General features: G+C 45.3%; 1 protein-coding gene and 2 long non-coding RNA genes across 7 annotated transcripts in view; 2 read left to right on the forward strand and 1 right to left on the reverse strand.

Moving 5' to 3' along the window:
• Positions 1-11359, forward strand: LOC129736902 (uncharacterized). Of its 2 annotated transcripts, XR_008734073.1 has the most exons (6): positions 1-100; positions 188-329; positions 3592-3754; positions 7393-7497; positions 9205-10340; positions 10769-11359. It is a non-coding gene; the product is annotated as an uncharacterized LOC129736902 (long non-coding RNA). The 2 variants fall into 2 exon arrangements; XR_008734072.1 differs by having other exon boundaries at positions 9205-11359.
• The window catches only part of SWAP70 (switching B cell complex subunit SWAP70), a 40796-nt gene continuing 24398 nt past the window's right edge, over positions 11323-27720 (reverse strand). For all 3 annotated transcript variants that reach the window (XM_055721569.1, XM_055721567.1, XM_055721568.1), the window contains 8 exons: positions 24163-24309; positions 23796-23904; positions 22315-22496; positions 18461-18568; positions 16734-16900; positions 15780-15978; positions 14159-14255; positions 11323-13429 (listed from right to left, as the gene is read on the reverse strand). In XM_055721569.1, the coding sequence (XP_055577544.1) occupies positions 13320-13429; positions 14159-14255; positions 15780-15978; positions 16734-16900; positions 18461-18568; positions 22315-22496; positions 23796-23904; positions 24163-24309 (1119 nt within the window). In that variant the 3' untranslated portion in view covers positions 11323-13319. The remainder of the gene's footprint in view (positions 13430-14158; positions 14256-15779; positions 15979-16733; positions 16901-18460; positions 18569-22314; positions 22497-23795; positions 23905-24162; positions 24310-27720) is intronic.
• On the forward strand, positions 13356-26601 carry LOC129736901 (uncharacterized). Of its 2 annotated transcripts, none has more exons than XR_008734070.1 (3): positions 13356-13503; positions 17269-22293; positions 26134-26601. It is a non-coding gene; the product is annotated as an uncharacterized LOC129736901 (long non-coding RNA). The 2 variants fall into 2 exon arrangements; XR_008734071.1 differs by having other exon boundaries at positions 13436-13627.

The raw sequence follows: 27720 nt of genomic DNA on the forward strand, positions 1-27720 counted from the left end.
CATTTGCCTAGCGCAGTGCTCCAGGAAGTGAGGTTACAGTCCTGCAATACGTGAAAGGAAGGGCTGAGGACAACGAGCATCCAGTGCCTGGCTCTGACAGGTAGGCATTCCCAGCTGCTGGGGTGTATGACGGTATCCTTAAGTCTGCTCATCTTGCTGACTTTTTTCTTCTACCTTCTATCCACAGGTGAAAGGGGCAGTGGCATGCAGTCGCAGACTCTCCCTAGCGCTGGATGGAACGCTCACTGAAAAGCTGTGGAGTAACAGCATGAGACTGTAGGTAGAATGGCTACTTCACTCCTCAAATGGAACTGCCTTGGGGCACTCAGGTAGGAATTTAAGGAGACTTGTCTTTTTACTATGGCAAATACCTGGTGATAGTTTTTGGGGTGCTTTCTGTCCCTGATAATAATTTTTAAAAATAAATTTCACTTCAAGGTATGCAATTACTAAATTCCATTCCTCCTTTTAAGTCTCATATTGTAGGTATTTTTAGCAGTCAAGGAAAACCCTATATTGTCCCTCCTTGAAGTCTCCTCATGCCATTTTTTGCTGAAGTAGAGAAATGCTTCAGAGCAATGTAAAATACAAGCTAGGTAAAACACAATAAGTTTATCTAGTAATAGTCTGTTGAAGCCAGAGCAGCCTGAAGTCTTGTGACACCCACTGCACACACATGCCTGTGTTGCAGGTGGAAACACCATGTTTAAAGAGATGGAGAATGACTTGATTTCTGCTGTTTATCCTGTACTTTTCCCTACCATTAACTGTCATCATCTCATTGTGGAAATTGTCACCTTGTGGACATGTGGTTGAAGTGATTTTTTTTTTATATTTTTTTTTTTTTTTAAATTCTGCTTTCCTGTTTTCCCTGGAGAAAGGGATGCTGTATGTGTGTGGGTGTTTAGACCAAAACAGGGATTGTTGGGACCTGCAGGTTCCAGTCTTTGCTGTGCTGCCTTCCAGTGAGGCGTGGATGCGTAAAGCCATTTGGTATGTGCTGCTGCAAGAAATACATGTGCAAGCATGACGTCATAGCTGTGGGTGCAAGAGCATCTCTTTGGGAGCTTTAATGTTTGGTTTGCTGACAATATCGCTCTAGTGAAGAAGCTGTTAGTTGCTTCCCACCTCAGTTTGTTTATCTGTAAAATGGGACTAGGGAACTTCCTAGAGAACCCAGAGCTAAATTTTTAATGATTCATAGCTTTTGCATACCCTTGAGGAGAGCATAAACTGTAAATCTCTGAAGCTGCATACCAACATTTCTGTGGTTTAAGCATCGGGGGGGGACCCCTTTTCCAAAGACACTGCTGTATTCTCCTGGCTGCATGTTTTGTGGCAAGCCTTTGCTCAGACCTTGGCATGCCCACTCAGCACCTAGACCCCCCAACCCCCTTCTGTGTGCAGACCCAGGGTTTTTTCTCTGTGGAGCCTGCCCTGCTGGGGGCTGCAGGTTCACTGTTGGAGCTAGAAAGGTGCCTGTTGTGTGTGGCGTGCTGCTGAGGTGCGGAAAGCAGCATCTAGCTGACCTGGACTCCACTGGTCTGTCGAGGCACAGCCCCGACATGCACAGGCAGTGCCCCCCTTCCAGCACCGGCACTGCCCTTACCCAAGCCACAGCCACACTCTGCACACAGGGCCAGTCACCGCCGGGGCTGGGGGGACACACACAGCGGGTGCCTCCCAAACGGGCTGGAAGGTCGGTTGGGTCACCCTATGCCTCTTGTTAGCAGGCCCTGATGCTTTACCATCGGCTTCTAGGAGGCTGTGACATTTGAGCTTACGCTGGCTGCCCCAGCACGGGGAGGTCAAACAAATTGAATCGCTCTTCAAATTAGCTGGATATGGCTTTGATCACTGTCCATTTGAGTACTTGTGTGTTTTAGCTGGAAAAATGTACGCCACATTCCAGCCACCTCCTGCAGCCAGGGGAGCGGTGATGCCACTGGCAAATGTGCACGCTCACTGAGCATTACTTAGCTGGAAAGTTATCACTGAAGCGTGTCCTCTATTGAGAACCATCTCAGCTTTACTGGGCTTATCTCTTACAGATGTTAATTCCTTACTATTATCTTTACAAGTTCCAATAGAATAGTAAGCTGCAGTAAAGAGAGGGGATACATTCAATTTAAGCAATGAGATTACTATGTTCTGAATAAAGCCACTTCTATTAATAATTACCTCTCTGCCATGACTTTAAATTCAAACAGCCGGACAGCCTCTGCTCTTTATTAATTTCCTTGGATCCTTTGGCACAAAGCCGTCAATTCCTGTGATGTAATGGTATAAAAAGTTGGCTCTTGCCTGAGCTTCCACCCACAAGTTCTAAATTTGGAGCATGGCAAATTTCTGCAGATTCCAGAGACAGGCTATGCTCAAGACGTGCTGATGCCTTCAGTCCCATCCTATTGCACCAAACAAGATTGTGTGCTTTTTATAACTGGGATCATAAATATGACTCAGATGCACATGTTGTCTATGTAAGCACTTGGGGTTGGCTATCACTTTATGGCACTGGGAAGAAGCCAAGCCAAATAAAAATTGTTTTGAGTAAATATTACATTTCTAGAGCATGAATAACTTTTCTCTGCAGCCAACGTGTCACTAATGGGAATAGGGAAGAAGACAGGGTGGGGGGAAAGCAGTAACTAAATCATCCTGCTAAACACAGACAGTCTGCAGCAAGACCTGTTGTTTCGACTCGTCTGGGGTGTAATATCTGAGATAATTCGTAGCAGGTCTTAGCAAGGCCGCAAGTGACGGAAGTACAAATAGCTATATATTTCAGCGCGATCCCGCCGCAAAGCTCTCTCTTGGGTGGGATCTCCACCAGTGGTATGTAAAACAGGCGACCAAAGAACCAAGTGTCCTGCTCTCCCCGGCTCCCAAATGTGCAGACTCGAGCATGTGGATTGCTCCATGGAGATCAGTGTTGCTACTCACATGCTCAGTGCTAAGCGTGTGCACATGTCTGTTCAGGATCCAGGCCAAAAGGAAGGATGAGTTTTTCGTCCTGCGACTTTGGGACCCTGGGGGATGTCTGCATTGCAGAATGTGGGGAAACAGAAAATAAGCCCACAGGCAGCTTTGCGCTGCTGCATCAGAAGGCAAAGCAGTTTACTGGCAGCTCTCTGGAGCAGTGATATGCCATCCCACCACCAGCACGCACCACTGCAGGGCTGGTTCATCGTGGCTGCTGGCTCTGCTCCAGCTCTTCCAGCAAGTTCATATATCTCAGCCTCCCCCACCCCCAAAAACCCCAATTATTCCTGCCCTTGAGCAGTACTCGGTGAGCAGCTTATGAAGTGCTTCATCTGCCTAAAATGCAAAGGAATAAAAGCAGTGTTCTTTCTGTAAGAAATTGTCAGGAAACGCTCCCTGATAAAATGAATCTTCCAAGTCTCCCAAAACCAATAGCCAGATAGAAATAACGAGTGAGAGTTTAGCTTTGAAAATCATTAGTGGGTTTCCCCATTTTCCTAATGGGCACGTAATCCTGAGCATTGCACATTCCATTGTGTTGCACCCCTGAGCCTTTGCGTATCAGGTGCGTGCTTTCCTGAACTTTGCTGTCTTTTCCTTTTTTTATAGGCTTCTTTGACATAGCAGGAAGAAAACCCGGCTTTAAAAGAGGAGTTCAGACTGGAAGCAGCAATGTTCCGGGAGGATTTCTGAGTCAAACAGGAGAGCAACTGCCTTCTCAAAGTGCATATTTCAGAGATCCCTAAAACATTCCGCTACACAGTTGGAGCAGGTGAGTGGGGATGTGTCAAGAGCACTCTATGTTCTCCTGTCCCAGCCGTCCCTATCAGAAGCATTTGAAGAGCTTTTTTGTGCAGTGGGCTGGACTAGGGCTTGCAGATAAAATGTTTTAAGGGCTGTGAGCCCTGCAGTAACGACAACAGCCTTGACGTCAGCAGACCTGTACCTTCAGGGACTAGTGCTGAGAAATCAGTGCCGATTTGCCCAGCTAAGACAGCTTTGACTATGTTTCCAGGATCTAGGCGATAAGTCTTTTTTTCCATGCCTTGCAAGCTGCCAGTGGCCGTTTTCTGCCAGGAGACCAGCCCTAAGCAGTGTGTAAGGGACTGACTCCCTCCCCTTTGTAACGCATTTTACAGTTCGGAGAAACTTTTGTAACATATATTAGAGCTTTTAAATTGCTGTAGCAATTGGAAAATCCTAATTGCTTGTAGTAGACAAGAAAAAAACAGAGAAGAAAGTGTTTTGGTTTGCAGAATTAACAGAAGTGGGAGCTGAAGATCAGTTTCCAAGACCGAAAACATATTTAGGGAGCGCTGTTGTACTTGCAAGTTTAGCACAAATACTCGAGCCTTCAACAAGTGCTTTGCACCTACCTGCAAAACTCGTTGCTCTGAGTTGCAGAGCTTAAGCTCTGAAAACTGTCCAGAGATGCAATGTCCAGGTCAGTCATATTTAGATTTACCCCAGGATGCTTCGGGGGCTCCACATGCACAAGGCAGGGGACAGGATAGGACACCCACCTGGGATTGATTCAGCAGCCTGGATTAGAGATGATGAAAGAGGGCTTGGCTGGAGCACAGCGTGACTTTATGACTACTGGCTTAATTTTCCTGACGCTTTGGGGGTAGCTACGTGGTGATTTAGCTCTGATTAATTAGAGCGCTAACGGCTGCTTCAATTTGTGGTTGTTACTCAAGAGCTCCAAGGAGGTTTTCTGGCCACCGGGGATTGTGCGTAAAGATGGAGGAGCTGGAGGTGACCCTGCGAGGGGCTGGTGGGGGCTGGTGCCAGGGGACCTGGGTCATGCAGGCGCTGCCCAGCTACACATGGCTCTTTCCAAGGCTTCACGCAGCGATCTTTGATTTGCAGCTTGTGGACATAATTTCAGTTTGTCACGGTATCGCTGAAAGAGCTTTCTTTTTAGGGACAGCTGAGCATTTTGCAGATGTCTGTGTGCTGTTTTTAATGGGCAGGTATCACTCACGTTTCATCAATGAGCAACTGAGGTGTAAGGGAGGTTAAGGGACCTGATGAAGGTGATAGCAAGTCAAATGGTTTGGAATTTTGTAGCTCTGAAATATCATCTTTCTAAAACAGGAAACCCTCTCAGGAGTGGTAGGTTTTCATTAAAACAACAGTTCAAACCTGTCGATCTTGATATATTAGGAAAAAGAGGAATGTAGAAAATGTGAGTGTTTGCTTCGTCTGTCTTAAACTAAACCACCAGGTTCATGTTCCAATGGAGAAACAAATACCCTGCAGGCATCTTGGTGTCTGATTTATATTTGGAAGTTGAAAACTCCCTCTGTTGGTGCCTGAGCTAAGACAAAAACAAGGATTTTGTGGGCCAACAAAAAGTTTCTGGAGGAAAAAAACCTCCAGTCCCACTACTCAAGAGTTTATGACATGAGCAGTTGAGCTCATGTAATTCAACTCAGCCTCCCCTACATTTCAAAACTGGATAACAGTTCATGAGTCGGTGAGGGAAAACGTTACCCAACAGAGCGACTGCACGACTCTGGAACTTGCATGGGGCCTTGGCAGCTGTGAGTGCAGGCCTGGGTTTGGTCACCCAAGTCAGGGCAAGCAGCGTGCCCAGAGCCCGGGAGGGGTGAGATGCATGGCTGCTGCTCAGCCTCTGCAGCTCGGTGGGAGCCCACCAGGCTGTGAGGAGTGGGTATGCTGGTGGCCTTGTCATTTGTAACCCGCCTGGTCCTTGCTCTTCTGACTGTCCTTTGGTGAGATGAGTCCTCCAAACCCAAAAAAGAGCTTTTGGGTTGGTGTGACTCGTGCTTTCCTTGCACAGGAGTGCGGGCTTTTCCCCCCGCAGTAGCAGTGTGTTGCTGCGCGGACACCGGTGTCACGGCTCCGAGCGCTACCAACTCAGCCGCCAGCCACCCGGCTGGTACCGCAGCTGCTGCGTGTGCGTCCCAAACCCGGCTCCTCAGCTGTGGGCCGGGCTGCGGGGGCCGGGCTGCGGAGCGGAGCGGCCGGCGCGGCGGTGTCCGGCTGCCCTCTGGCGTCCGTCGGGGCCGGCCGGCGGCCGGGCGCTCCCCCGGGGCCGCTGGCCCGCGGCCAGGCCGTGAGCGATCGCTGCGCAGCCTCGGCGGGGCCCCGCCGCCGGTTCCCGCATTCCTGCGGCGCGGCTGGTCTATTCCGTATTGTTCTCCCCGTCCCGGGGGGAGCGCGGCCGCTGCCCGGCCGGCCCGCTGGGGCAGGCGCTGGCGGAGCCCCGCGCTGCGCGTCCCACAGCTTAGCCGGGGGCTCTGGAAAAAGCCTGTCAGCCTCCTGGCCCTGCCGCGGCACGTACGGAGCCGGGGCTCTTCGGGAGGGGCGAGGCGGACGTGAGAGCGGCAACCGGCGGGCCCGGGACCGGGGGAGGCTCGGCACGTGCAGGCCCGGGCGCAGCCCACCCGCCATCTGCTGCCGGGGGGGTGGCACCGGGGGCCGCGGTGACCGGGCACAGCGGGGGGGGGGGGGGGGGCGGCGCAGGCGGTCGCCCCCGGCGGCGCGCAAGGCCAGCCCGCTCTGCCGGGACGGCAGGGATGCGGGGCAGCCCGGGCCGGGGCTGGCACCCGCGGGGGTTTCGTTCTCGTTCTTCCTAAGGTGAGCTGTTCTGGTTCGCACACCGAGACCCGTGCCTGCGCCCAGCCCTTCGCTGCTCATCCCTTGGAAATCCAATTTCAAGGAATAGATGCTCTGGATTGTCTCCTGCAGGGAGGATGTGCTGGCTGGAGATGGCCTGAGAGCAGCTGTGGGTTTGGCTCACGCCATCTGTAATGGCGATAGCGAAGGAAGCGTGCAGGAGCATGGGCAGGCAAGTTTCTTCTGCAAGCCGGGCCACGCACAGCTGGGCTGCAAGACCAGGCCTGGGGTGACAGTTGCTATGGCTAGCTATCTCCCCAAGATGGTCCATGGACCAGCAGCGACCCCCTCGGGCACTGGGCAACCCTCACAGGCAGGCAGTGGCCACACTAAAGCAGGAGAGCATCCACGGAAGATGCCGTCTCCCTCTCCACAGGGAGCAGCGCCACACCACTCAGCTTTTTCTGGGGGGACCTGTGTGTGAGCAGGCTGCACCCACCCTATCATTTCCTGTCTCCGGCCTGGGAAAAAGCAGCCCAGGGCCAACACTATCTTTTGGCAGGGGGAAAGCCCGGCTGTGAAGTGGGGCGTGCTTGTCCCTCACAGGCAGATGTGTGGTAATTGACTTCATGACTTGGAAAGAGTAAAGCAGCCCAGCGCATCACTGGCAAAGGAATCAGCTGGGAAAACACAACCTCAGTCTGCTCCAAGTGCAAAATTTCAGTCCCAGCTATGCCATGAGAGGGACTTCCTAAAGGTGTCTAAGCAGAATCTGACCTTAAGTAGGGTTTTAAAGTGGGGTTTTCCCCCCCCCTTTTTTAGTCAGGACTGAGAGACCAATGCCCCAGAGGACCTGGACTTCCCCAGCACTCGCATGCTGAGCTGCACAAGCCTCTTCAGAGTGGAAAGAGAAATCCCCATGCTCTGGTAAGTAGTGAAACTGCTAACAAAAATCAACACTAAGGAAGCCCAGGCTGCTTTTGAAACTGTCTCGTGTCAATTGCTTGAGTTTGTAATTCCATCTGAGCTACTTCACATGTTCTAATTAGGCTTGTTGGCCAAGTTAGGTGAAAGGACACGGGTGCCTTGTGCAACTGTGGCTGAGAGCAGCCAATGCAGATCTGTGCAAATCGCACTCAGACCTCACAAACACCCTGGTAGGTTCCCCATGCTGCAGTCTGCACTGCCTGAGCAAACCGCTGTCCTGCGCTCAGAAAATGGGCAACAGCAGGAGTAACAGCAGGTGAGCATTTGCACAAAAACATTATTAGGCCCGGATCCTGTAGAAGTGTGCTGTAGCTGTGGCAAGTAGCTCTATCAAGTAGCAATGATACTAATAACAGTGTATAAAGATGGTGCTAGATCAAGCTCCTTTGATAGGCAGAAGAGCCATGTGATCAATGAGCGTGCTGACTAAGGTAGGAAGGGTTATATTTTGTGTGCTTGTGTTATTTATTAAGGAATTGAAAATAATGGCTGACGGGGAAAAATGAGCGCAATTGTTCTGGGGTTTGTGGTTTATTTATTTTTTTACCAACATTCTGCCCAGTCTGTTACGGGCTTTCCTGGACCAGCTGCTTGGATCCTTTTACACTGTCTCTGTCAATTAGGCTAAAATACCAGCAAGAAGGGGGGAGAAGGGCTCTTGTCAAGCCCCTCTTTCTGGGGCTGTGCTTGTAGGTGTTAAAAATGGCCTCATTAAATCTCCCTCTCAAGGCTTTTCGGGATGTTTTTATCTTTTGTTTGGATCATACTGCTCCAATTTTAATTTCTTTTGGAGGTGAGAAGCAGCTACCTTTTTCCAAATCTTTTCTCATCTTAAGTGTTGAAAGAACCACTGGCCTTTCCACGTTTTTGAAGGACGTGTACTTTTGGCATACCTAGAAAGCCAGTTCATAAAACAGTGCTTTTCTGCACTTTCGCTCCCCTGGCATTTCCAAGTAGTTGAAGTTCACAGTGAGACTCAATGTATGAAAGTCAAGATAGCCTCTAAATTCATGTAGTGTCACCAGCTTTGTGTTTGCATTTTATTTGGGAATGCACAGCAACATCAGCAGTAACAGGAGTCCTCAGGACATATCTCTGTGTGGCTGCTCACCCTGCCAAGCCGGGAGCGGGAGCCCCGAAGTGTTTCAGACTGCAGGCTGGTCTCTTCCTCACTCCCACCCCGTCATCTGTGACTTGAAGGGATGAGTCTGGGCCCTGCTCCCAAAAGGGGAGCGCGTGTGAGCTGGCATTCCGCACATCTTTCTCTCAGCCCCACTTTTGCAGCCTCGGGGCTTTTTATTCTGCAAGTCAGTGAGCACTGTGCTCAGTAGGACGAGGGAGAGGGGATGGGGGTGAAGGATAAATGAGGCATGTACATGAGGCACCCGGGAAAACACTATTTGCAGGTTAAGGACCCTTCCTTACACATTTTTTCCTTGTTCTGCTTTACCTCCCTTAGGAAAGCTGTCTGGTAGCCCAAGCCTTGTGCTGCAGCTGAGAGCTTGCTGGGTGATGTAGCTGACTGTACACGTTGTCCTCTGGTGCAGTGGGGTTTTTTTTTGAAAATTTGCCTGAATTAGCTTCAAGGCTCTGAGCATAGCTCTGTCCTAGGCCATGTAACACTCATTGTAAAATTCTTTTTCCTAGGCTCACAGGACATCTCTGGGATCAGATGGACTGAGCTGAGCTAACAGAAGACCCGATTTGGCCCACGAACTCAAGGACAACAACATGCCACAAGGACGATGGCGGTGGGATATTCGTAACACAGCGGGAGACCTGGTTCACTGAACATTTTTCCAGCCTTCGTCCGTCACTGTACTCCTCTCCTGTGAAGGGCGGCTGCAGCTGTTGAAGGGGAATGAAGCCGGCGGGGGTTTGGGGGGCCACGTTCACGGGTAAGTGAAGCCCCGCGGGTGCGGCGAGCTGGGGCGCGAGGGCCGCGCCGCCACCAGGTGGCAGCTGGAGCCCAGCTGTGAGCGCGGCCAGGCGGGAAGGTTACACACAAACAACCCCAAACAACAACAACAACAACAAGCCAGCCACAATTACCGAATAACCAACACAGTGCGGGCAGGGTTGGAAAGGCCCTAACGGAGAAGTGGGGGAAATGAAATGTTGCGCGAGATTTTCATGCTGTTAGAGGCAATGTTGTAATTCCTCTCTTCTGCGCCCTTTACAAATAATTCCTTCTCTCCCTGAAGCAGCTGAAAGACCTTACGGATATCCCCTCTTCTGGCTGTGCGCCCCTTGGCTCAAAGATTACTTAACTGCTTCACATACTAGAGATAAAAATCGGATAAAACGTTTCAGTTCACTTTTACTGGAGGGGATGGTGCAGGCACTGTTCCGGGCCTGCCTGCCTGAGCAGTTGCTTCTTTGGGGTGTGGGTGCCCCCCTGCCCAGGATACAGGTGACTGTGCTGACACTGTTGCTTTCCCAGAAAGGTTTTGCTTTTGTGGCTGTTCATGTAGGGACAGTCAAACAGAAGTAACCGGAGTTGCTGGAAACCAGCCTGTTACATTTCGGGGAATGTGTAAGGATGCAAGGCTCATAAATCAGTTCTGTATAATGGTCACAAGGAAGAAAAAAAAATAAATAATCCTGTTTTATGCGAGAAGTATGTTACCGTGCTACTGGTTTGGAGAGAGAAGCATGGTGCTGGGCTACTGGTTTGCAGGGCTGTTCCACCAGCAGCAGCAGGCAAACCACGTGGACTGTGTGCACCTACCGAGGGCTCGAGAGCGGCAGATGCAGCTTTCCACCGGCCTCTGCGTGCGCAGGTAAGCCTGGTGTGCAGGTGATGCATTATGATTTTGCAAGGCTTCTCAGAGCAAACAGTGAGATCCGCAGCATCACATTTCACTGAGGCCATCCTTGCTGGTTTCCTGGAAAAAGCGTGCTGTAACCCTTGGGCTCACTGGAAAGGCCACCGCACCAGGAGTGCAGTTTTCCGTGCTGCGCTGTTTCATGAGGTGTGGTGACTCTGACTCACAGCTCTGCTCTCTCTTTGAACGCTGTGTTCAGTGTAGCTCTAATGGGCTTATTCTAAAGTGGTATTTTTGCTCAAAATACAATTAGTTAATTTTTAAACCAACCTCTTCCCCCGCTTTTACTGTGCAACACTTCACACAAAACTTTCTTAATTTGTCAGAGCAAGCAGGGACAACAAAGCTAACAGGAGACTTGTCCCATTTTCCTCTTATAATAGTGACTACAAAATAACTCCAGACAGACGCATGGTGCGCAGATGACGCTTTAATGAAGGGCTGTTCTGCCTGCAGCAGCACAGGTCTGTGTGTGCCCAGGTACCCTCACGCTGCAGCCGCGTTCCCTGTCAGCTGGTAAGGTCAGGTCTGCCCTTGTCCCGGCGAACACTCTCCAGTTGATGTGTTGCTGCAGATGCCACTGTTATATCAATTCCTTTCCCACCTGGCAGGCTTTGGGTCTCAGAACACAGCTAAACTGCAACCTCAAAACACTTGTCAATGAGCAACGCCATCTGTAATAGCTGAGCATCATTATACGGTATCAAAGTGTACTGAATATAAACATTTCAGAGAAGTAGTGCTGATGAGACAAAATACATTGCAGTATCTGTGTGACCTCTGCCTTTACGATGGCTTTAATCCAAATCCCATTGATCAGACCATTAAGAGTGGATTTCTTCCATCAAAGGAATACTTCCACAGAACAGTCACTGGATTCTGAACTCCAGTAACCCAAATGGAACTCATGCAAAAAGACATCAATTAATTCAGAAAGGTAAATGACTTCATATTACTTTATTAAACAGCCAGTTCTAAAGAACAGTAAAAAATATGAGAACATGCATCATTTGGTGTTCTTAAAAAAAACTTTTGTCCAAAATAAAGACTGTTAGAAAAATTAAACAAGTTTAGCCCCAATACACCACCTGCTTACTGCATAAAAGATGTTTGGTAGTTATAAATACTGTTCTGTCTCCTTTAGCAAAGTTTAACAATGTATACATTAGTATTTCTATCACAGGGTTTTTTCACATTTCTTCTGTAAACACAAACAGTTTTTAAAATGCCTTGTTAGCAAACTTAAGGAACTACTGCTTTCCTGTACAGTAAATACAAAGAGGAAGATCCTGGATTTTCCTGCCTTTCTAATCAGCACTCCATTTACTGAAACATTAAAGATTTCAATTAATTAGTATAAAAATATAATCAGAGAATAAATGTCTGAGAAGGTTCAGTATTTGTGTGAGTCTTAGTTAATAGGCAAATAAAACACTATTGACTTCCAAATCTGAAGATCACTTCTGTACAGCTCTTCTGAGATCCAAGTATCACAGCGCTGTACACAAATGCACTGGTTATCTCTCTGAAACATTCAACACTTATTTACTAAAAATAATTTAACATTTTAGCTGAACTAACAAGCAGGTGCTGAGATGGATGCCCATATTCGCTGTAGATGCAAAGGTCAAAGCTGACTAACAAGCCACACCAATGGGCACCTGCTCTTCGGGAGGGGAGACTTCATTCTCAGTCCGCTGCTAAATAAAACTGTATTCTGCTATTAACATAATACAGACATTCTGAGTTCTTGTCTGCTGTGGGAGATCTACAAAGCAAAAATCACAGACTTGTTCCTTTTCCCTACAGAAACAACTGGATTTCTCCCCAGAGAGAATTTGGAGCAGGCTCTTTGAATTTTGAGGCGGCTTTTTGGGGAGCCTTGTTACTAGAAATGCTGGAATTATTTTACTGACGAGAGTTAATTTTTTTTTTAAGCAGTATTGCTGCACACTTACCATTTTAATCTAAACTAAACATTAAAATGTCCAATTTAGTTTTCCTCTTGCACTTTTTCTAATCTGGCCTCCAATTAAGACAGAAGTGCTGCATCTAAAATGGTTGTATGTTATAATCTGCTTCCTTTCACAAACACAGCCTTGGTGCAGATGGTATGTGGCCTGTGTGTGCTATCATCTTCCATTTGTTTGCTCCAGAAGTCTAAGTCAAAACTGCATCTTTTGAACAATGAAAAGAAGTCTCAAGGTTTTTCTTAGCACTTCTCAAGTATGAGACAGTACAAGAACAAGCTTGCATGACTACTTTTCCCACATGTTTTATGGCAGCATTTTGTACATGCCTGTTTCCAGTTCTTTTGTTTAGATTCCTGCAAACAGAGGAAAACAGGACTCAAAACCCACCCAGCAGCAGGTACCCAGTGACACCAGCCTACCCGCACGAAGGAAGAACGCGTCGAGGCACTTAAGCACCATGCGAAGAGCAACAGACAGAGCAAAATACAAGGAGGTTCAATGGAAGGAAAGGTAATGCTCTAGCCCAGAGCTGGACAGAACCTCCAGGATTGATTTATCCTGGGTTTAAATTATACTAACTGAACCAATGAAACAAACAGTTGCTTCCCAGTTTCGGAATGGAAGCGATGCTGCTTGATCGGTTAGATGCTGCCAGACTGTTACAGGCTAGCTTAGAAACAACTCTGTCACAAGCTCCATTTAAATAGAAATCTTCAGTTGAAGAGTTTTGTATAAAACAACAGAATTCCGGGACACACGAGGGAAAACAGCAAGTACTGTCAGACACCACATATTGTAATTACTGAGCTCTGAGTAGCCACTTCTATGTGGTAAACAGTATTTCCTTTGTAGAAAGGCCCAACCTGCTGAGCAAACTAAGATCTTTATAAGCGAGAAGCTGCTTTGTGCAAAGCAGAGTGAAGTGGGCTTCTGTTCGGAAACGATACGTCAGCTACTGTCGTTACTCAGAAGTGGCTTTTTTCCCTTTCCAGCTCTTCTGTCTTTGCTCGAGTTCAGCTTCAGTGAAGGCAGCCGGGCCCCAGTTGGTGATTAGGTGAGGATTTTTGGAGCCTGGAAGACAGAGTGCAATACTCGCAATGGGCATTCCTGAGCGCGACACGGCTCGCCCACCGTCAGTGGCACAGGTGAGTGCCACCACAGGACGGTTAGGTAAGTGCTGTCTCTTCTATGACTAGAAACCCTGCCAAAGGCGACCCGAGGACCTACCTAACCGAGGAGGGAGGAATGCCTGGAACACTGTCAGGGAAGGTGCAGAGCGTGAGGCTGTCAGCTGCTGCGATCTTTTGCATCCTTACCTCCTAACTTCCCCCACAACCCCAAACAGTAAACTCCTCCTCTTCTTGCCTTTAGAGGTCTCCCTGAAGGAAAGCAATCTCTCCAGCACTGCATTACAAAGCCACCTTCCTCTGGACAGGCACGCTATTAATTGAGCTAAGAAATTAAAACTTTTTCCCCAAAATCAAATATTTTAGCTATTCATGGTTTTAACAATTAGCATTTATGCTAACTATATTAAACACCCAAATCATGCAAGGTTCAGGTTCATCCTTGCTTTCAGTTAAATAAACAAACAAATAATAGTAATTTTAAAAAATTGTTATAGTAGGGCCAGTAAAGACTTGGAAGAGACCATCAACAGTTGTCACAAATGTGATATTTATAGGCTGCCGTGAAACCAATACGCTACAGGAAAAGGCAGACCAGTAAATCACCACGTGATCTAAGTATATGAGACAGAACTAATATGTATTTTTTGTAACTTTCCTGTTGATACCTTACCTGGCTCTATTAGTCGAATTAATCCCTCATGATGAGCTACTTTATCTTTCCAACTCTTGGTGTTATTGGCTGCCGTTTCCAACTTCTTCTTAACCTCCTGAAATAAGATACAGCCCGCTTGTAAACAATACTAACTTTACTCTCTTTTTATAAAAAGAAAGAACATCCTTTTAAATACAGAGCCACACTAATTCATCCATTTAGTGTAGACAGGAGAACTTAATTTCTAACCATCCAAAGTAATTTAGTCATTGCTAGCTGTATACCAGAATCCAAACCAACTAGGTTTTACTAATTCTGTAGCTAAGTAGAGCTATTTTAGTTCATGAAGATTGAAAGCATCAACTGGTTTCAAAACACAAAGATGCATTTTCTGTTCCAAACCACGACCAGCCAGTATCTCTCGCTATCAGATATCGTAACATGAAAGCCAGGAGAAGGACCACTGCCGTTATACCCAAGCAAGAAAGAGGTATTCTTCAGTGTACACTGGGCTTTCGATCAATTCCAAACAGAAGGCCAGAATGTTTAATTATTTCTAAAATAATGATTCAACTACAGCACTGACCTACTCCATCATTTATTGTCGATTTTTTGTTGGTTGGTTGTTTTTTGTTTGGGGTTTTTTTATGTCTGTTGGATTCAGCAGTTCCTCTGGAGTAGTAAATGGATGTTTCATATACAGAAACTCTGAGATGTCATCAAAAAAAAGTCAAGTATTAGCAAAGTGCAATCTAACGATAGTGTTCGATGTAACACCGACACAGTAAGTTGTTAAGTGGCCGGAACGACCCCCCCTGGGCCCTTGCCTGCAGTCACTGCAGCATTTGTATTCTGTGCCAGTCCAGACAGCTCACTAGTTCGTCCTTCACAGCACTAACCTCAGGAGCAGAAGGACAGCATAAACACACTCCCTAGTTACACAGAAATCCAGTCATGTTTTGCTTCCTGACCTAAATAATAAACACAGTATCAGCACCTCCCTAGCCCTAGAAAGTCTACAGCGCTTCAGACTCAGTGCTCACTGGAGTCTGACTTACCTCTTCCATGAATACAAGCTACTGGCCTGCGCCAAAAACACGGCAGAGCAGAACAGGTCTGGCGTTTGGGACACAAGGCACTGGTGTGCATGGAGAATGCGGGCTGACTTCTACCTATCCCTGGCATCAGTTCAGTGCTTAAACACCTCTTGGAGGAACAAGGGCCTACAGTGATTTTTCATCTGTGGAAGACAATACTGCCCTATGAAATCATCAAAACACTGCAAGAATAACCAATTCAAAAGCATAAAGCATTTTGTGTGAGAGCAACAGGACTGCATAAGAAGTTAGCCTACAGGAGAAGACAAACGTACACAGGGTATTTCAGGGTATGACTGAGCTGGCTTGCCTACAAACTGGGACAGAAGAATCAAGGAGGTGGTGCATCTGAAACATGTCCTCTTCTTCAAATACATCTACTGGTCCAGGCCAACAAAACCCAGCACATAACTACCCTACCCGTTCTTACAAATTTTTGCTGTATTAGTCCTTAAAGCAGCATGATATTGAGGAACTTCAACTTCAGTTAAACTACTGAATACCTGATTAAGTGCAAGAGGTTGGTGAACAAAACAGCTCACCTCGTATTGCTCAAGGGCCTGCTTCCTTTCCAGTTCGAGTTGTTCCAGTTGCTCCATAGCAACTTGAAGAGCCTTTTCCTTTATCATTCTCTGGTTTTCTAGCTCTTGCTTCTCTGCTTCTGTCATCTGAATGGTCTGTTGCTGCTGCAAGTGCCATTTTTCCAGTTCAGCTCTCTTTGCTGACTCCTCCTCCAGTAATCTGCAACGGGGATTGCCGTTAACTGCCGTTAACTACAATTTGAAGTAAATTGTACCCGTTATGTAGCATACATGTAGGGAAGCCAAGCTAATTATTTTCTTTCCTCTTTCAAAAAAAAAAAAAAAAAAAAAAGTAGTGCTTGGGAAACAGAGAAAAAGTTATTGCTTGTTGGCTTGTCATTGATGTAAAGCTGAAAATCATGCCAGCAGTGCAAGCAGTCTAACTGGTACAAAGGGGCATTCAGAAAATTTAGTCAATAATGCAAATACACAACACTGAAAACCAGAAGAAAGCAGCGTGCGTAAGTTATCTTAATTGTCTTAGAAGGACTGAGTCTATGAAAGAAACCATGCTAAACAAAGCCCACATGAGTAAGAGAAAACTTAACCCTTTATCAATTTGAATTTAAACCCGTGATAAAATACAGCAGAAAGTCATATTTAAGATACTGCTTTATAAAATACACAACTGAAAAGTCTGTATAGAGTGATCTCAGTTTTTCTGAAATTGCTGAGCACTCTTGCTGCTAAGGGCTAATCAAACATTAAAAATCATAAATACCAGCTTTAGCCTTCATAGCTTAAGGAAAGAAAGACAAAAAAAAAAGTCTACCCTGCGTTCGGACTTCCAAGCTAGTGTCTCTTTCCAGCAGCATGTCCAAGATGCAGACAGTCTTGAATGGTATGGCACAGTTACTTATTATTGTGGGGGAGAGTGGGGAATTTAAATAAATTTCCACTAGGCCAAAGCCATACCTGGCCTGAAGTTTCCTTACAGTCTCTTCGTCTTGACGTGCCTGTTTCTCGTCCTCCAAAGCTTCCTGTAGCTGTTTATACATTTCTTCCAGTTCACGTACTCTCTGTAAATACTGTTCCAGTTCAGATGACTTCTGAGCAACCTGCTCTTCCATTTTTTGTCTTACCTAGCAGCATAAATCAGGGACACACGTGAGCTACCATTCAACCCCAGTTTCTGTTTTTTAAAGGAATTGCCACGTTTCCCTCAGATAATGTTTTCAAAGGCAAACTTTCTCCTGCTGCCTGCAGAGCAGAACTGATAAAGTTCAGTCTAGATTTGTAGATGCATAACTAAAAGCATTGAAAAAGATGATACGGGTTACTTACATCGTCCAGTGGAGCAGAGGATTTTTACGGGGTTTAAACCCAACTTCAATCAGCTTGATTTTGCCACTTAGATTACAGATACAAGCTAAGGAAGAGAAAACTTGCAGAGCGCCCAGACACAAAGGTCAGGCTGGCTTAATTACACTGTTTCCACTCCTTTCCTCAGGCAAGCCCTCCCCTGGCAGCAGTGGATTTCACACACTTATATCTGGCTGACAGCACCACAATGGCACAGGATGGATACAGGGTTGGAAATGGGCTAAGGGGGTTGGCTTTGCTAAGAGAAGAGCAACTCTAACAAAAAACAAAGGTAAGGGATACAGGAAGGTGAGGGGATGCTGCATATCCACAGCCACCCAGTCTCTGATCCCCATTACCCTCCTTTCGCCGACCAGAGTGGGAAACCAGAGGCGCTGCAGCACCAGAGCCATCTTCCCCCTCAGCCCATCGCTGTGCTGGGGACGACAGCAGCCAGCTGGCTCTGGACCACGTGAGACAAAGCACCAAAACCTCAGCATTCAGCAATACGAAACATGTACTTTGCAGAGGGTGAGCACAGCTCCTGAAGTCAGCAAGAAAGGCTTTCTGGCAAGTGTGCTAGGTGGGATGGCATGTCCTGCGCCACTGCTCTGCAGCCTGCTCTCCCTCAGCTAACCGAAATCCCACTGACCCAGAAAGTGATTGTATTCAGGAATTCACACGCAGCGCATAAAGCAGCACTGTGTGCATTTACGTTCCAAAACGTTCCATCGCATCAACTTGACTATTACTTCTTTCCTCCAACTAACAGAAAAGCCCATTATGCCTGACAAAGCCCTTGAAGATGGACAATTAGTTCTTTTGGAAATTCTCAGTGTGGATTATCATAACAGCATTGTAAAGTTACGTTATTTCTTTAATTTTGCGTCTGCGTATAAACGTAAAAGAGCCCACAGTATCAAAAAGCAATAGATTTAGGAATATATTCAAGTCAGAAAATTCCTAAAATGCATTTTTCTTATGCCTGCGTTCATTTTGCATATTCATATAGTATGTATGGGCCTCAGGTTCTCCTGTGAACCTTTGAAAATTGCAAGAGTAACTTCAGCCTGCATTTATCTGTCAAACATTCAGATTTTTCCAAATCTTCCAATACTACTTAAGTGTTGAATGCTATACAAATTGGAGGCAAGCTGTTCCAGTATTTGAATTCGCCAGTAGAGATATTTTATTCCTACTTCTCTAATAAACGCAACACAGGTTCCAGCCTCCTGCAAAATCAGCCGAGTCCTTTCAGTGACTGGCTGCGAGGGCAGTCACTGCTGAACACATTGCTCACTATGTGTAATCACAGCAAAACACCCACATGCACTACTCACCATTTTTTCTCTCTCCAGCTCCAAACTGAAGCGATCTTGTAATTCAACTTGAGTCTGAAGTCTTTTCTTCTCTTCCTCAGCAGCACGAGCAGCTGCTGCTTCCAGTTGCTGGAGGAGAAAGACAGGGGGTGGGGGGAAGAAAAGAAAGTTTAAAAAAAAATTTGTCAAAACTAAAACATTTGGAGATAATGGAATTTAACAACTTTTGTTTTTACCAAAAATGGAAGCAACTTTCAAAAGCATTAAGGCACCAGCTTTAAAAAAAAAATATCTGACACTATTCTCAATCTCCAAATGTAATTTTTACTCTTGTTATGTGCAAGACAATTTTAAATTTACCAATGAAAAGTCAATTATCAGACTTTCCTCCAAGTTTCCTTTGAGTCCTGGCTTTGCATAACTGATAGAAATTGCTCTATTTCCTTCTGTATCTCGTAAGGGATAGAAAACTATTATGGCAAACCACATTCCAGGCAGGACTGCCCAGGAGTTCCAATAGTGAAAACATGCCAGCATGCACTGAATTCATACAGGAACAGAAGTGAGAAGCGCTAAACTGCCACGGGAAAGCATAAGCGCCGCAACCCTTGACTATAGTAAGTGATTGTGCTATTGTGAATCATATCCCTTTAACATCCCCTAAATCACCATGTAAGGTAAATAAAATTCTAGTCGATAATCATAACTTGAAATTAGGGGGGAAACTAGCCTAGTCAGTGCTAAGGCCTAGGAAACACCTGCTGGTACCTTCACGCCTTCCTGCAACTTAACTTGTCTTTGCATCTTGATTTGACAAATAAAGATTGTTGCCACAGTTTTTCATTTCATCAGGATTTCAATAGCATGTATTTTTACAATACACAGAAGGTTAAAAAAGTACGAGCACCAGCCATAACTTTACCGATGCTGAAAACAAAGTAATTCCTTCACAGGATTTTCCTAAGAAACCTATCGCATGCTTCAGCGGAAACAGAGAGCAAGCACCCTTCTTTTGTCATACATACACCATTGTTTCCACAATTGTTACCTCCAGTAAGAGCAGGTTGAAGGTAGCACATTTAAACCGTCTTCCCCTCACAGGACTTAGATGAACTAATGAGATGCCTAAACGATTCGAAGTGCCGAGCTGAAACTTTCATTCCTGTGCTTGTGCTATCCCTCTAGTCTGAAATAGATGGGAGGAGGGGAAGGCAGCTCCTAGTTTCTGGTTTTAAGCTGGAGAGCATGATAGTACAGAATTGCTCTCCTTTGAAAGGCTGAAATGGTGCCAGTCTTTTAGACGTAGTATTCCTCCGCTGCCAGAACATTTAAAAGCATGTAATTGTAGTCAAATCCAAGATGCCTATTTAAGTGAAATTTTCTATTCATTTCCTTCCCCACTTAGAAATTAAACAAACATTTTCAATACTGAGCAGAGAGGGCGAACGTGCAGAGGCACAGGCAGGGGTGGGTGCTAGGCTTTTGCCAGAGAGCTCAACAAGAAAATACACTGTTTGTCCACTCTTTATCAGCAACTTCCTGCTTAATTGATGTCAGAGGACATCAATTCCTGCCAGGTAAGGATACTGGCAACAACTGGGCTGTTTAGGGAAAAGTCCCAAATGCTGGGGGTGGGGAGGGTGGGGGAACCAACAGGAACACACCATTCCAGCAGGGGTTAGGGAGCAGTCTCTGAAGCCCATGCAAGACCCCACACAGAAACAGAAAGGGTGCACAAGTCTTGTGCATGCTCTCTTGGCAAGAAAAACTTACCTTTCACTTTGTTCAATGCGTGTCTCAAAATTCCGTTAAAAAATATGAAAAAAAGTAGTATTTTAGACAAAGGCTCTTATTCTACTGAAATCTTCTGTAGCAGGAGCTATTGAAATACAAACCAGTTTCAGAGTGCACTTTGGCAGATGCTGCGTAAGCGGTGGCTTACTGCCATCGGGAGCAAATCTAACTCTAAGCTTTCCACACCAATTCAGTTTCCTGAGCCATTTACAAAGCCTTCTCCTTGAAAGGCGTTTTTCTAACTAGCCAAACACTTCAGGTTTCTCCAATACAGGATCGCCCCACTAATTCCACTTGGTCAAAGTGCAGCAGTTCACGTCAGAGACTAAACTACTGTCCTCGAGAAGTCACTTTAATCCAGTCCACTTTAAAAGATGCTTCTTGCCACAACTCTCTCTCGTTTGCCCACTGTGATTTCTACAACCCCCCCTGGAGCCTGTCAACATCCTACCACTCCTTTGGGGTTGCTCTCATGTTATCTTCCCTGCCCTAACTTTTTCTCCAGAAAGTAAACCCAACACAGAAATCCAGCCCTGCGGTTTCTGGTAACAGGTGTATTACTTACCAGCAACTTGCAAGTAACACAGGCTATCCTTTAAAGCATATTTCACATTCTGAATCTTAAGACACATAGTAGAATATAGGCGCTAAAATTAATTAAAAAATGGTTTCCCACTGTCAGGCTCCATTTAAGGCAAACAGAGCAATACCCACATCAGTACTGTCAGTGCAAGGTTAATTGAAGACAGACAAATTCCTCCTCACCACAAATAGTGACTTAATGACAATACTTTTAAAGAAATACACTTCAGATTACTTTATTTGCTTTCTAGACTCAGCATCATTAACATGCTCTCACAATATTTACAGCTTTCCCTCACCACAAAGTTTTATCTAACTGAGGGCTAAAATTAGTGTTTTTCATAAACGAAAACACTCAAGCAATGATACAGAAATGATGGGAATGCAAAATTTCAAATTTAGGAAGATAGCGAACAAAAGACTTTAGACTAAGCAAGGATCTGGACTGCTCCAGCAGCAGGGACTCAGCCGCCCAAATGTTAGGTGGCGTTCTAAGCTATCTCCAAGGCACACTCCTCGTTAAAAGGTATCACGGCAATAAAAGCCATAGTAACTCTTCTTGCAAGTCTTTCAAGAGAAAAGATAGGAAGTATATCTGGATACTAATCAAGTCTCTGCGGGGAAGTATTGCAGAGGTACCAGTTGCCAAAGTATGAAGCTCCATCAGCACGTTCAATTTACTGTTAGATTGTGCAGCAATCTAACAAGCAAAGGCACTCTGGTGTCTCCTGACAGTCATCAGACTAAACAGCTGTCTACAAGGAAAAGAGTGTATTCAGCAAGTCTTCTGCTAACACTCAGAGATTTCTAGTCCAATTCTCAGGTTTTTTAGAAGTCAATCCAGCATTTACAAGGAACATGCATTTAAACAGTTTGTAAATGGTTGCTATGTGCCTCAGCTCTATAAATCTCTCCCAAACCACTCTAATAAAATTATGCCTATACTTACTCACAGAATCACTTTGCATCTTTGGCATCTTTGTAAATTAAATTTCTATCTCTGGAAACTACTTCTGTGTGAAGAGTGCAGTTCCCCCACGCACACAATTCACATAACATGGGAAAACCAACAAAATCTTAATGGAAAGCCCCAAGTTTGACAGACATGTCTGACAAAAGAAAAAACAAAAAACCACAAGTAACTGAAAGTACTAGACTCTCTGGTCCCCAAACACCATCCACACAGCTGGGGCTTTCTTCTACACTAGCTTCTCACTTACACTACTGGTAAGTACAGGGGACGGGGACGGGCCACATGGGTTACCCCAGCGTGCCGAGCAGTCCTTAGGAACTGCTGCAGTCGGTGCTGCAGGCTCAGCCAGCAGAGCTACTCGCTCAGGGGGCTCATGCTGACACGAGCTCACGTGAGCTAACTTCTCCAGGGGACAACGTGCCTGAACACCTGAACAGGAAACAGAGGCCTAATTATACTTCAAGAAGCTCAGCCCAACCACAGAGACTGCAATTAAAGCTTGAAGGTTAGCAGCTCCCACTCTCACCTTTCGCACGGTCTCCAGTTCCTTCTGCTTGTTCTCGTTGGCCGTTTGCAGTTCTTTCATCTGCCGCTCCAGCTCTTCTTGCTCGGCTAAAAGCTTCTGGCGCAATTCTTTTCGTTTTTGACGTGCTTCTTTGTGGGGTGGAGGGCTCCCCGCTCTCAGCAAGTTTACAGTGGTCTGTATGGCTGGAAAGGAGCGTGCAAGGCAAAGGGAGAAGAGGAGAACACCAGTGAAGGGCAATGCTAAATTTTGGGATAGCCTTAGTGAATGAGTACTTGTGGTGTTGTGTTGTTTGTTGGTTTTGGGGGGTGGGTTTTAGTGTGTTTTTACATCAGTTGTTGTCAGGTTTATATCAAACTGTTGCCAGTTCTCCTAATTCCCAGAAGGCTAGCTGTCAATACAAACCAAAAGCGAAAAGACACTTAGCTTCCAGTACTGGCCGTGCGCCACAAGGATAAGGTCTGGCAATTCCAATGCGTTACGGCAATTCCAATATTGATTTCTAACAGGTCCTGAACATACAAGTCACTTGTATACCTAACTGCAAAAACCCGAACCCCGACACTTCTAGATCTCTTACTACCTAGATTCAGTGACTCTGATCAAGCAGTAAGATGTTACCTAGCATACGCATTGCTTACTTCCCTAGAACCAACCTTATACCCTTTTCTGTACTGATACTCCAAGGGAAAAACCTCATCCCAGAGTAAGAGCAGTTCTCACTTGCTTATATTCACTGAGGAAATATTCAGAAAGCAAAGCTGAGGAGTGGCAGAGTATTTTGGTATTTTATTCACCTACCACAAGTGTGAAAAAGTAATCATTCGTCGTACATCTGACTTTGGTGCAATTAAACACATGCTTTAAATAAAGAGGAAGCACAAATGAAAGCAACACAGCTCCAAATATTTAAATGCTGTACTTATTCAATGGCATGAGCAACAGTGGCTTTGCAAGGGCTTCTACCTCACTCTGCAAAAGCTGCACGTAAGTATCACTTGGCACATATCTGGGAAGGTCCCACAGGAGGAGTAACTTCACCATGGGAATAGAAAAGGAAGCCCTAATTCCCAGCTTCATCCTCAGCTCACCCAACAATATTACCTCAAGCAAAACCAAAAGCAAAGCCACTATTTAACGATGTTGAGATTAATTCCCTTTCTCACCAAAAGCAACAATTTACATGTATTGTCCTTCCCTTCCCCATCCCTAGAAGCACAGCTAATGCAGAAAAAGAGAACAACCGTAATATCCATTCCGTTTTGGTTATGGCTGCCTAAACCGAGGCACCTACGTGACAGCAGCTGAGTCCCCTTACATGGATCCTTAGTTCTTCCTGAGTGTCAGACTCCTTAAGGATCCTTTCCATGTGCCCAAAACAGACATCAAAAATCACAAGACCAAGAATTTCAAATCTGAGTAAAACACAGCTCTAAGATCAGCTTACCTTAACTTTCACATAACCGATATTTTTGAAACCTCACCTTGAATCCACTCCTGCTTCTTCTTCTTATCAGAGGCACTGATCTCGAAGCTTTTATCAAGACATCTTATGAGAAAAAGGCATTTCTTTCCATCTTTGTCAGGCAAGGCCTAGAATAGTAACAAAAAGATTAGCCTTGCAAACATTGAAATCTCAGTTACACGGTCAAGCCCCACATACGCAGTTATCTGTTACAGAGCTGCAAACACCAGTACTAAGAACCTTTACTGAGAGCGTTTATGAACTGGGTTTAGATAAAGTTAAAAAAGCTCTGTTCATGAAAGATATCAGGAGTCCATCCTGCACACTAAAACAGATTAATTCTTATCTTTTGAGACATTCGTAGGTTTTGGTGGTTTTTTTTTTACCTCCACACAACAGTTGCCATCCAGTATGATGTCTCCCTTCTTGTCCTTTAAATCTTCACTTACATAATAGGAAATAATATTGGGTTTTAACACAAACCATCGTTCCATCCAATTTTTCCTTTTGTGACCTTTTTTCAACATGTAGCCCTGTAAAAAGCAACAGATCAGCTGAAATACCCGGCCTCTGTTGGACCACCTGGTCTTTTGGTCGTGTGGTTTAAAGGCCCAATAAAGCACAGAAAAGTTAGCTCAAGAGCCTAAATACTTCACCTACACGCTTCCACTCCTAACACCAGCACACTGCTAACTGTTTAGCCCCTGAGAAACTACTCACTGTTCTTCTGTCCAGTTTTTAAGTAACTGGCTTACCCGAAGAACTGAACAATTACTCCTATGTCATTACCAAGTCATTATTATGACTCCTTGATCCTCTTTGACAACATTTACTATTGAATTCTCTGCAGTCAAGCGGAGCCATTCGCCACTGCTAAGAGTCACCTGGAATACTTTGATGACAGCCGTTATTTGTCCTGTGGGGGTGCACACCCCAGGGACAGATGCGGGCCTGCGTCTACGCGCTGCAAATCCAGCCAGGGACAAAGTAGAAGCGCCTCTGTCCTGGGGGTGGCTCCGCCCTGCCAACACACTCATTTAGCTGCACCCTGTCAAAGAAGCAATCCCATATAGGACACTTCAATGAGTATGTTGGAGAAGCTGGTAACACTCCTGACATCTCTACTGGATGGTATACGGGAACACTGGTGAAGCCTAGATTTTCCCTTAAAGGAACAGAGATGTACCTTGATTTACACAATGCCAACATTTCACTCACGCTATTTTATTTTCCTTGGAAGATGATCCACTCAACTTCCTACATGAGAGAAACACTTGCAAGCACTGACAAGACTATTCCAAAAGAAGAAAGAGAAGCCCATACTTTGCCAAATGAGCTTTATACAAATAAAAGAATAGAAATTATCATCTTCTGTAATGACAATAAATAGGGCTGGTATCATGATCAAATAATCCAAGTTAGCCTTGATTATTAACATAGCTAAAATATAATGCAGCAATACCAAGTGCAGTTACACTGCTAACCCTGTTATATATTATCCAGTGTGGCTATGGCAATTCAAAAAACATCTCATGGAAAAGGGTGCACAGAGAATCATATAATAACTGGTCATTGTTTCAGGCATTTGATTTTATCAGGGGCACTGCTGTGACCTAGTCAGTTTTTAATCTAGAGTTTCAAAGTTTGCCACTATTTCAGCTATACCTGCCATGTCTGAAACCATATTCCCCAATTACTTTTGTCTGACTTCTAACTTCAGCAGAAAGTCAAATTGCAGATGAAACAAACACCTACATCAATATAGCTATGAACAAGCCATACTGAAGGCACTGTACTCAAAGTATTCCAGATTAAGAGGATAGGAAGTTGGAAAAGTTAAGGAGCATTTTTATGTAATTACTCTTAGCTATAGTAATTTTTGATATAAGCAAACAAGTAAACGTACTGTGGCAGACTTCAGCCAAAGGTGTCTTTCTGTACAGGTCTGAGGGGGAAAAAAATTTCGGGATATTTGGACCTCCTCTTTTGTTTAAAAAACAAACCAAACCAAGCAAAAAACAACCAACCTGCCTACACATACAGTTTATCTGTGCTCTGCTTTTCTAGCCAGTTAAGTCTGGCCAGAGTCAAGGCCGTGCCTATTCCCCTGTGCCATCCCACCCCCTTGCTCCAGAACAGGAATGCGCAGAGAAACAGCTTTGTTTGCCGCCCCCATACTCGCATCCAAGGTCTGGGTGGTCACAAGGGTGTGTGAAGGACTCCTTCCATCTTTCATGCCTTGCACAGTCCAAGTCACAACCAGGTGTTTTTCCCCTTCCTGACAGACTGAATTTGTGCTTTGAACCAAGTCAGGCTGATTATTTTCTCCTTAAATTTCTGCAAAATCTTTATTTCAGTGCATCAGCTGCTCATCAGCTTCCAAGAGCCCCCTGACAGCTCCCACGGATCTTTTCACACCAGCTACCACAGGAAGGACATGCCTTTCAGAAAACCAAGTATCACAAATTTAGTTATCACCGCTACCATCCATAAGCCTTGCAGCTCCGGGATAAGTGCACAATAAAAAGGGTAGTATGACATTTGGCTACGATACAATCTCTCATTAATACCTTGAAATAATCATATACTGCAATAAACAGGACAATTCTGTGAATCAACAAGATATCAGGGTACAAGCTGTGACTGAACCAGCCATCTCTAAGTCACACAGGGAACTCCATTCTCCATTAGGCCAGTGACTATCCAGGAGGCACTGGGCCAAATCTTGACGCAAACTATTTTTAAATGTCAAGGAACCATTCAAGGCACTCAGACATCCTCAAGAAAGAGGCCAAGCCACCAAGAGAGGAAAGAAAGGAGACAGTAAAAAAAAAAAAAAAAAAAAAAAAAAAAAGGGGGGGGGGGGGGGCAGGGCGAGACACACAACAACACAACCACAATGCAATATCAGAACTGAAAAGAAATGCAGTTTCCATTTTCTCACAGGTTTCACGTGGAAGGACTGACCTGACACTGGTTATTTTATTTTCGTGGTATTAAACAGCAGAATGACTTAGTTTTGCCCTCAACTGACTCTGTGTGTGTGTCCAGCCCTCACCTCCAACAGGCAACCAGCAGTTAACAAAAATAGACTTTTGCATTGTTCTGTGGATATTCTGAAAGAATTTCCTGTGCCAAGACCTTCTGATGGTTTCTTCAGAACAGCTTAAGAAAGCCTGCCAAGAAAACTTTTGTTTCTTTCCTCACCAAGAAACCAAGAAATCTAAGATAAAAAAACTCTCTGTCAGGTAAAAGTCAATTTTAAATAGCTCTCTAGGTAAGCTCGCTGTGACCCCGCAGGTCCCTGTGATATTTATACTTCCCCTGAGAGAAATGCAGCTTTTAAAGCCTTTCCTAAACTGATAATCCAGCCACTGGAAATCTGAAGAAGCCGAAGACTGACAGAAGTTTGCTAAGAATATGAAGGCCAGCATGTCTTCTTGTGTTTGAGTACAGGTCAGTCAGTTGTCAGTCACATCGCCTGCTAAGCAGAACACGAAGGGAGAGTGCTCTGGAGCTCTTCTACACGCCTTGCCCTGGTGAAGTGGGGCACCTTCAGCTGGAGCAACACCTTCGTCTGGACCCCCTTGTTTGAACACATAAGTTATCACCTGTACAACTTTTATTTGCTACAGCATAACTGAAACTAGAAAAAAGCATTTTCAAAGACTGGAGAGTTGCCACCAGTATAAGAACTGACAGTGCGTTGCAGCTATTCTGTCAGCTAGCTAGCAGTTTAGTACAAAAAAGGCTGTATTTCAAGTCAGAGCACACTTCTTTTACTTTCTAAAAACAAACTCTCCCAGAAAGCAAGTCATTCATAATACTACAACAATTTCAACAATCTGAACAGCAGCACAATTTCCCTTTATAGAAATAAGCTCATATTAAAGAACCCTTATAAGTAATTTACCTAATTTTGCCCTGGTCATTATCCGTTGGGT

Source organism: Falco cherrug, chromosome 10, assembly GCF_023634085.1.
Source record: "Falco cherrug isolate bFalChe1 chromosome 10, bFalChe1.pri, whole genome shotgun sequence".
Lineage (NCBI taxonomy): Eukaryota > Metazoa > Chordata > Aves > Falconiformes > Falconidae > Falco > Falco cherrug.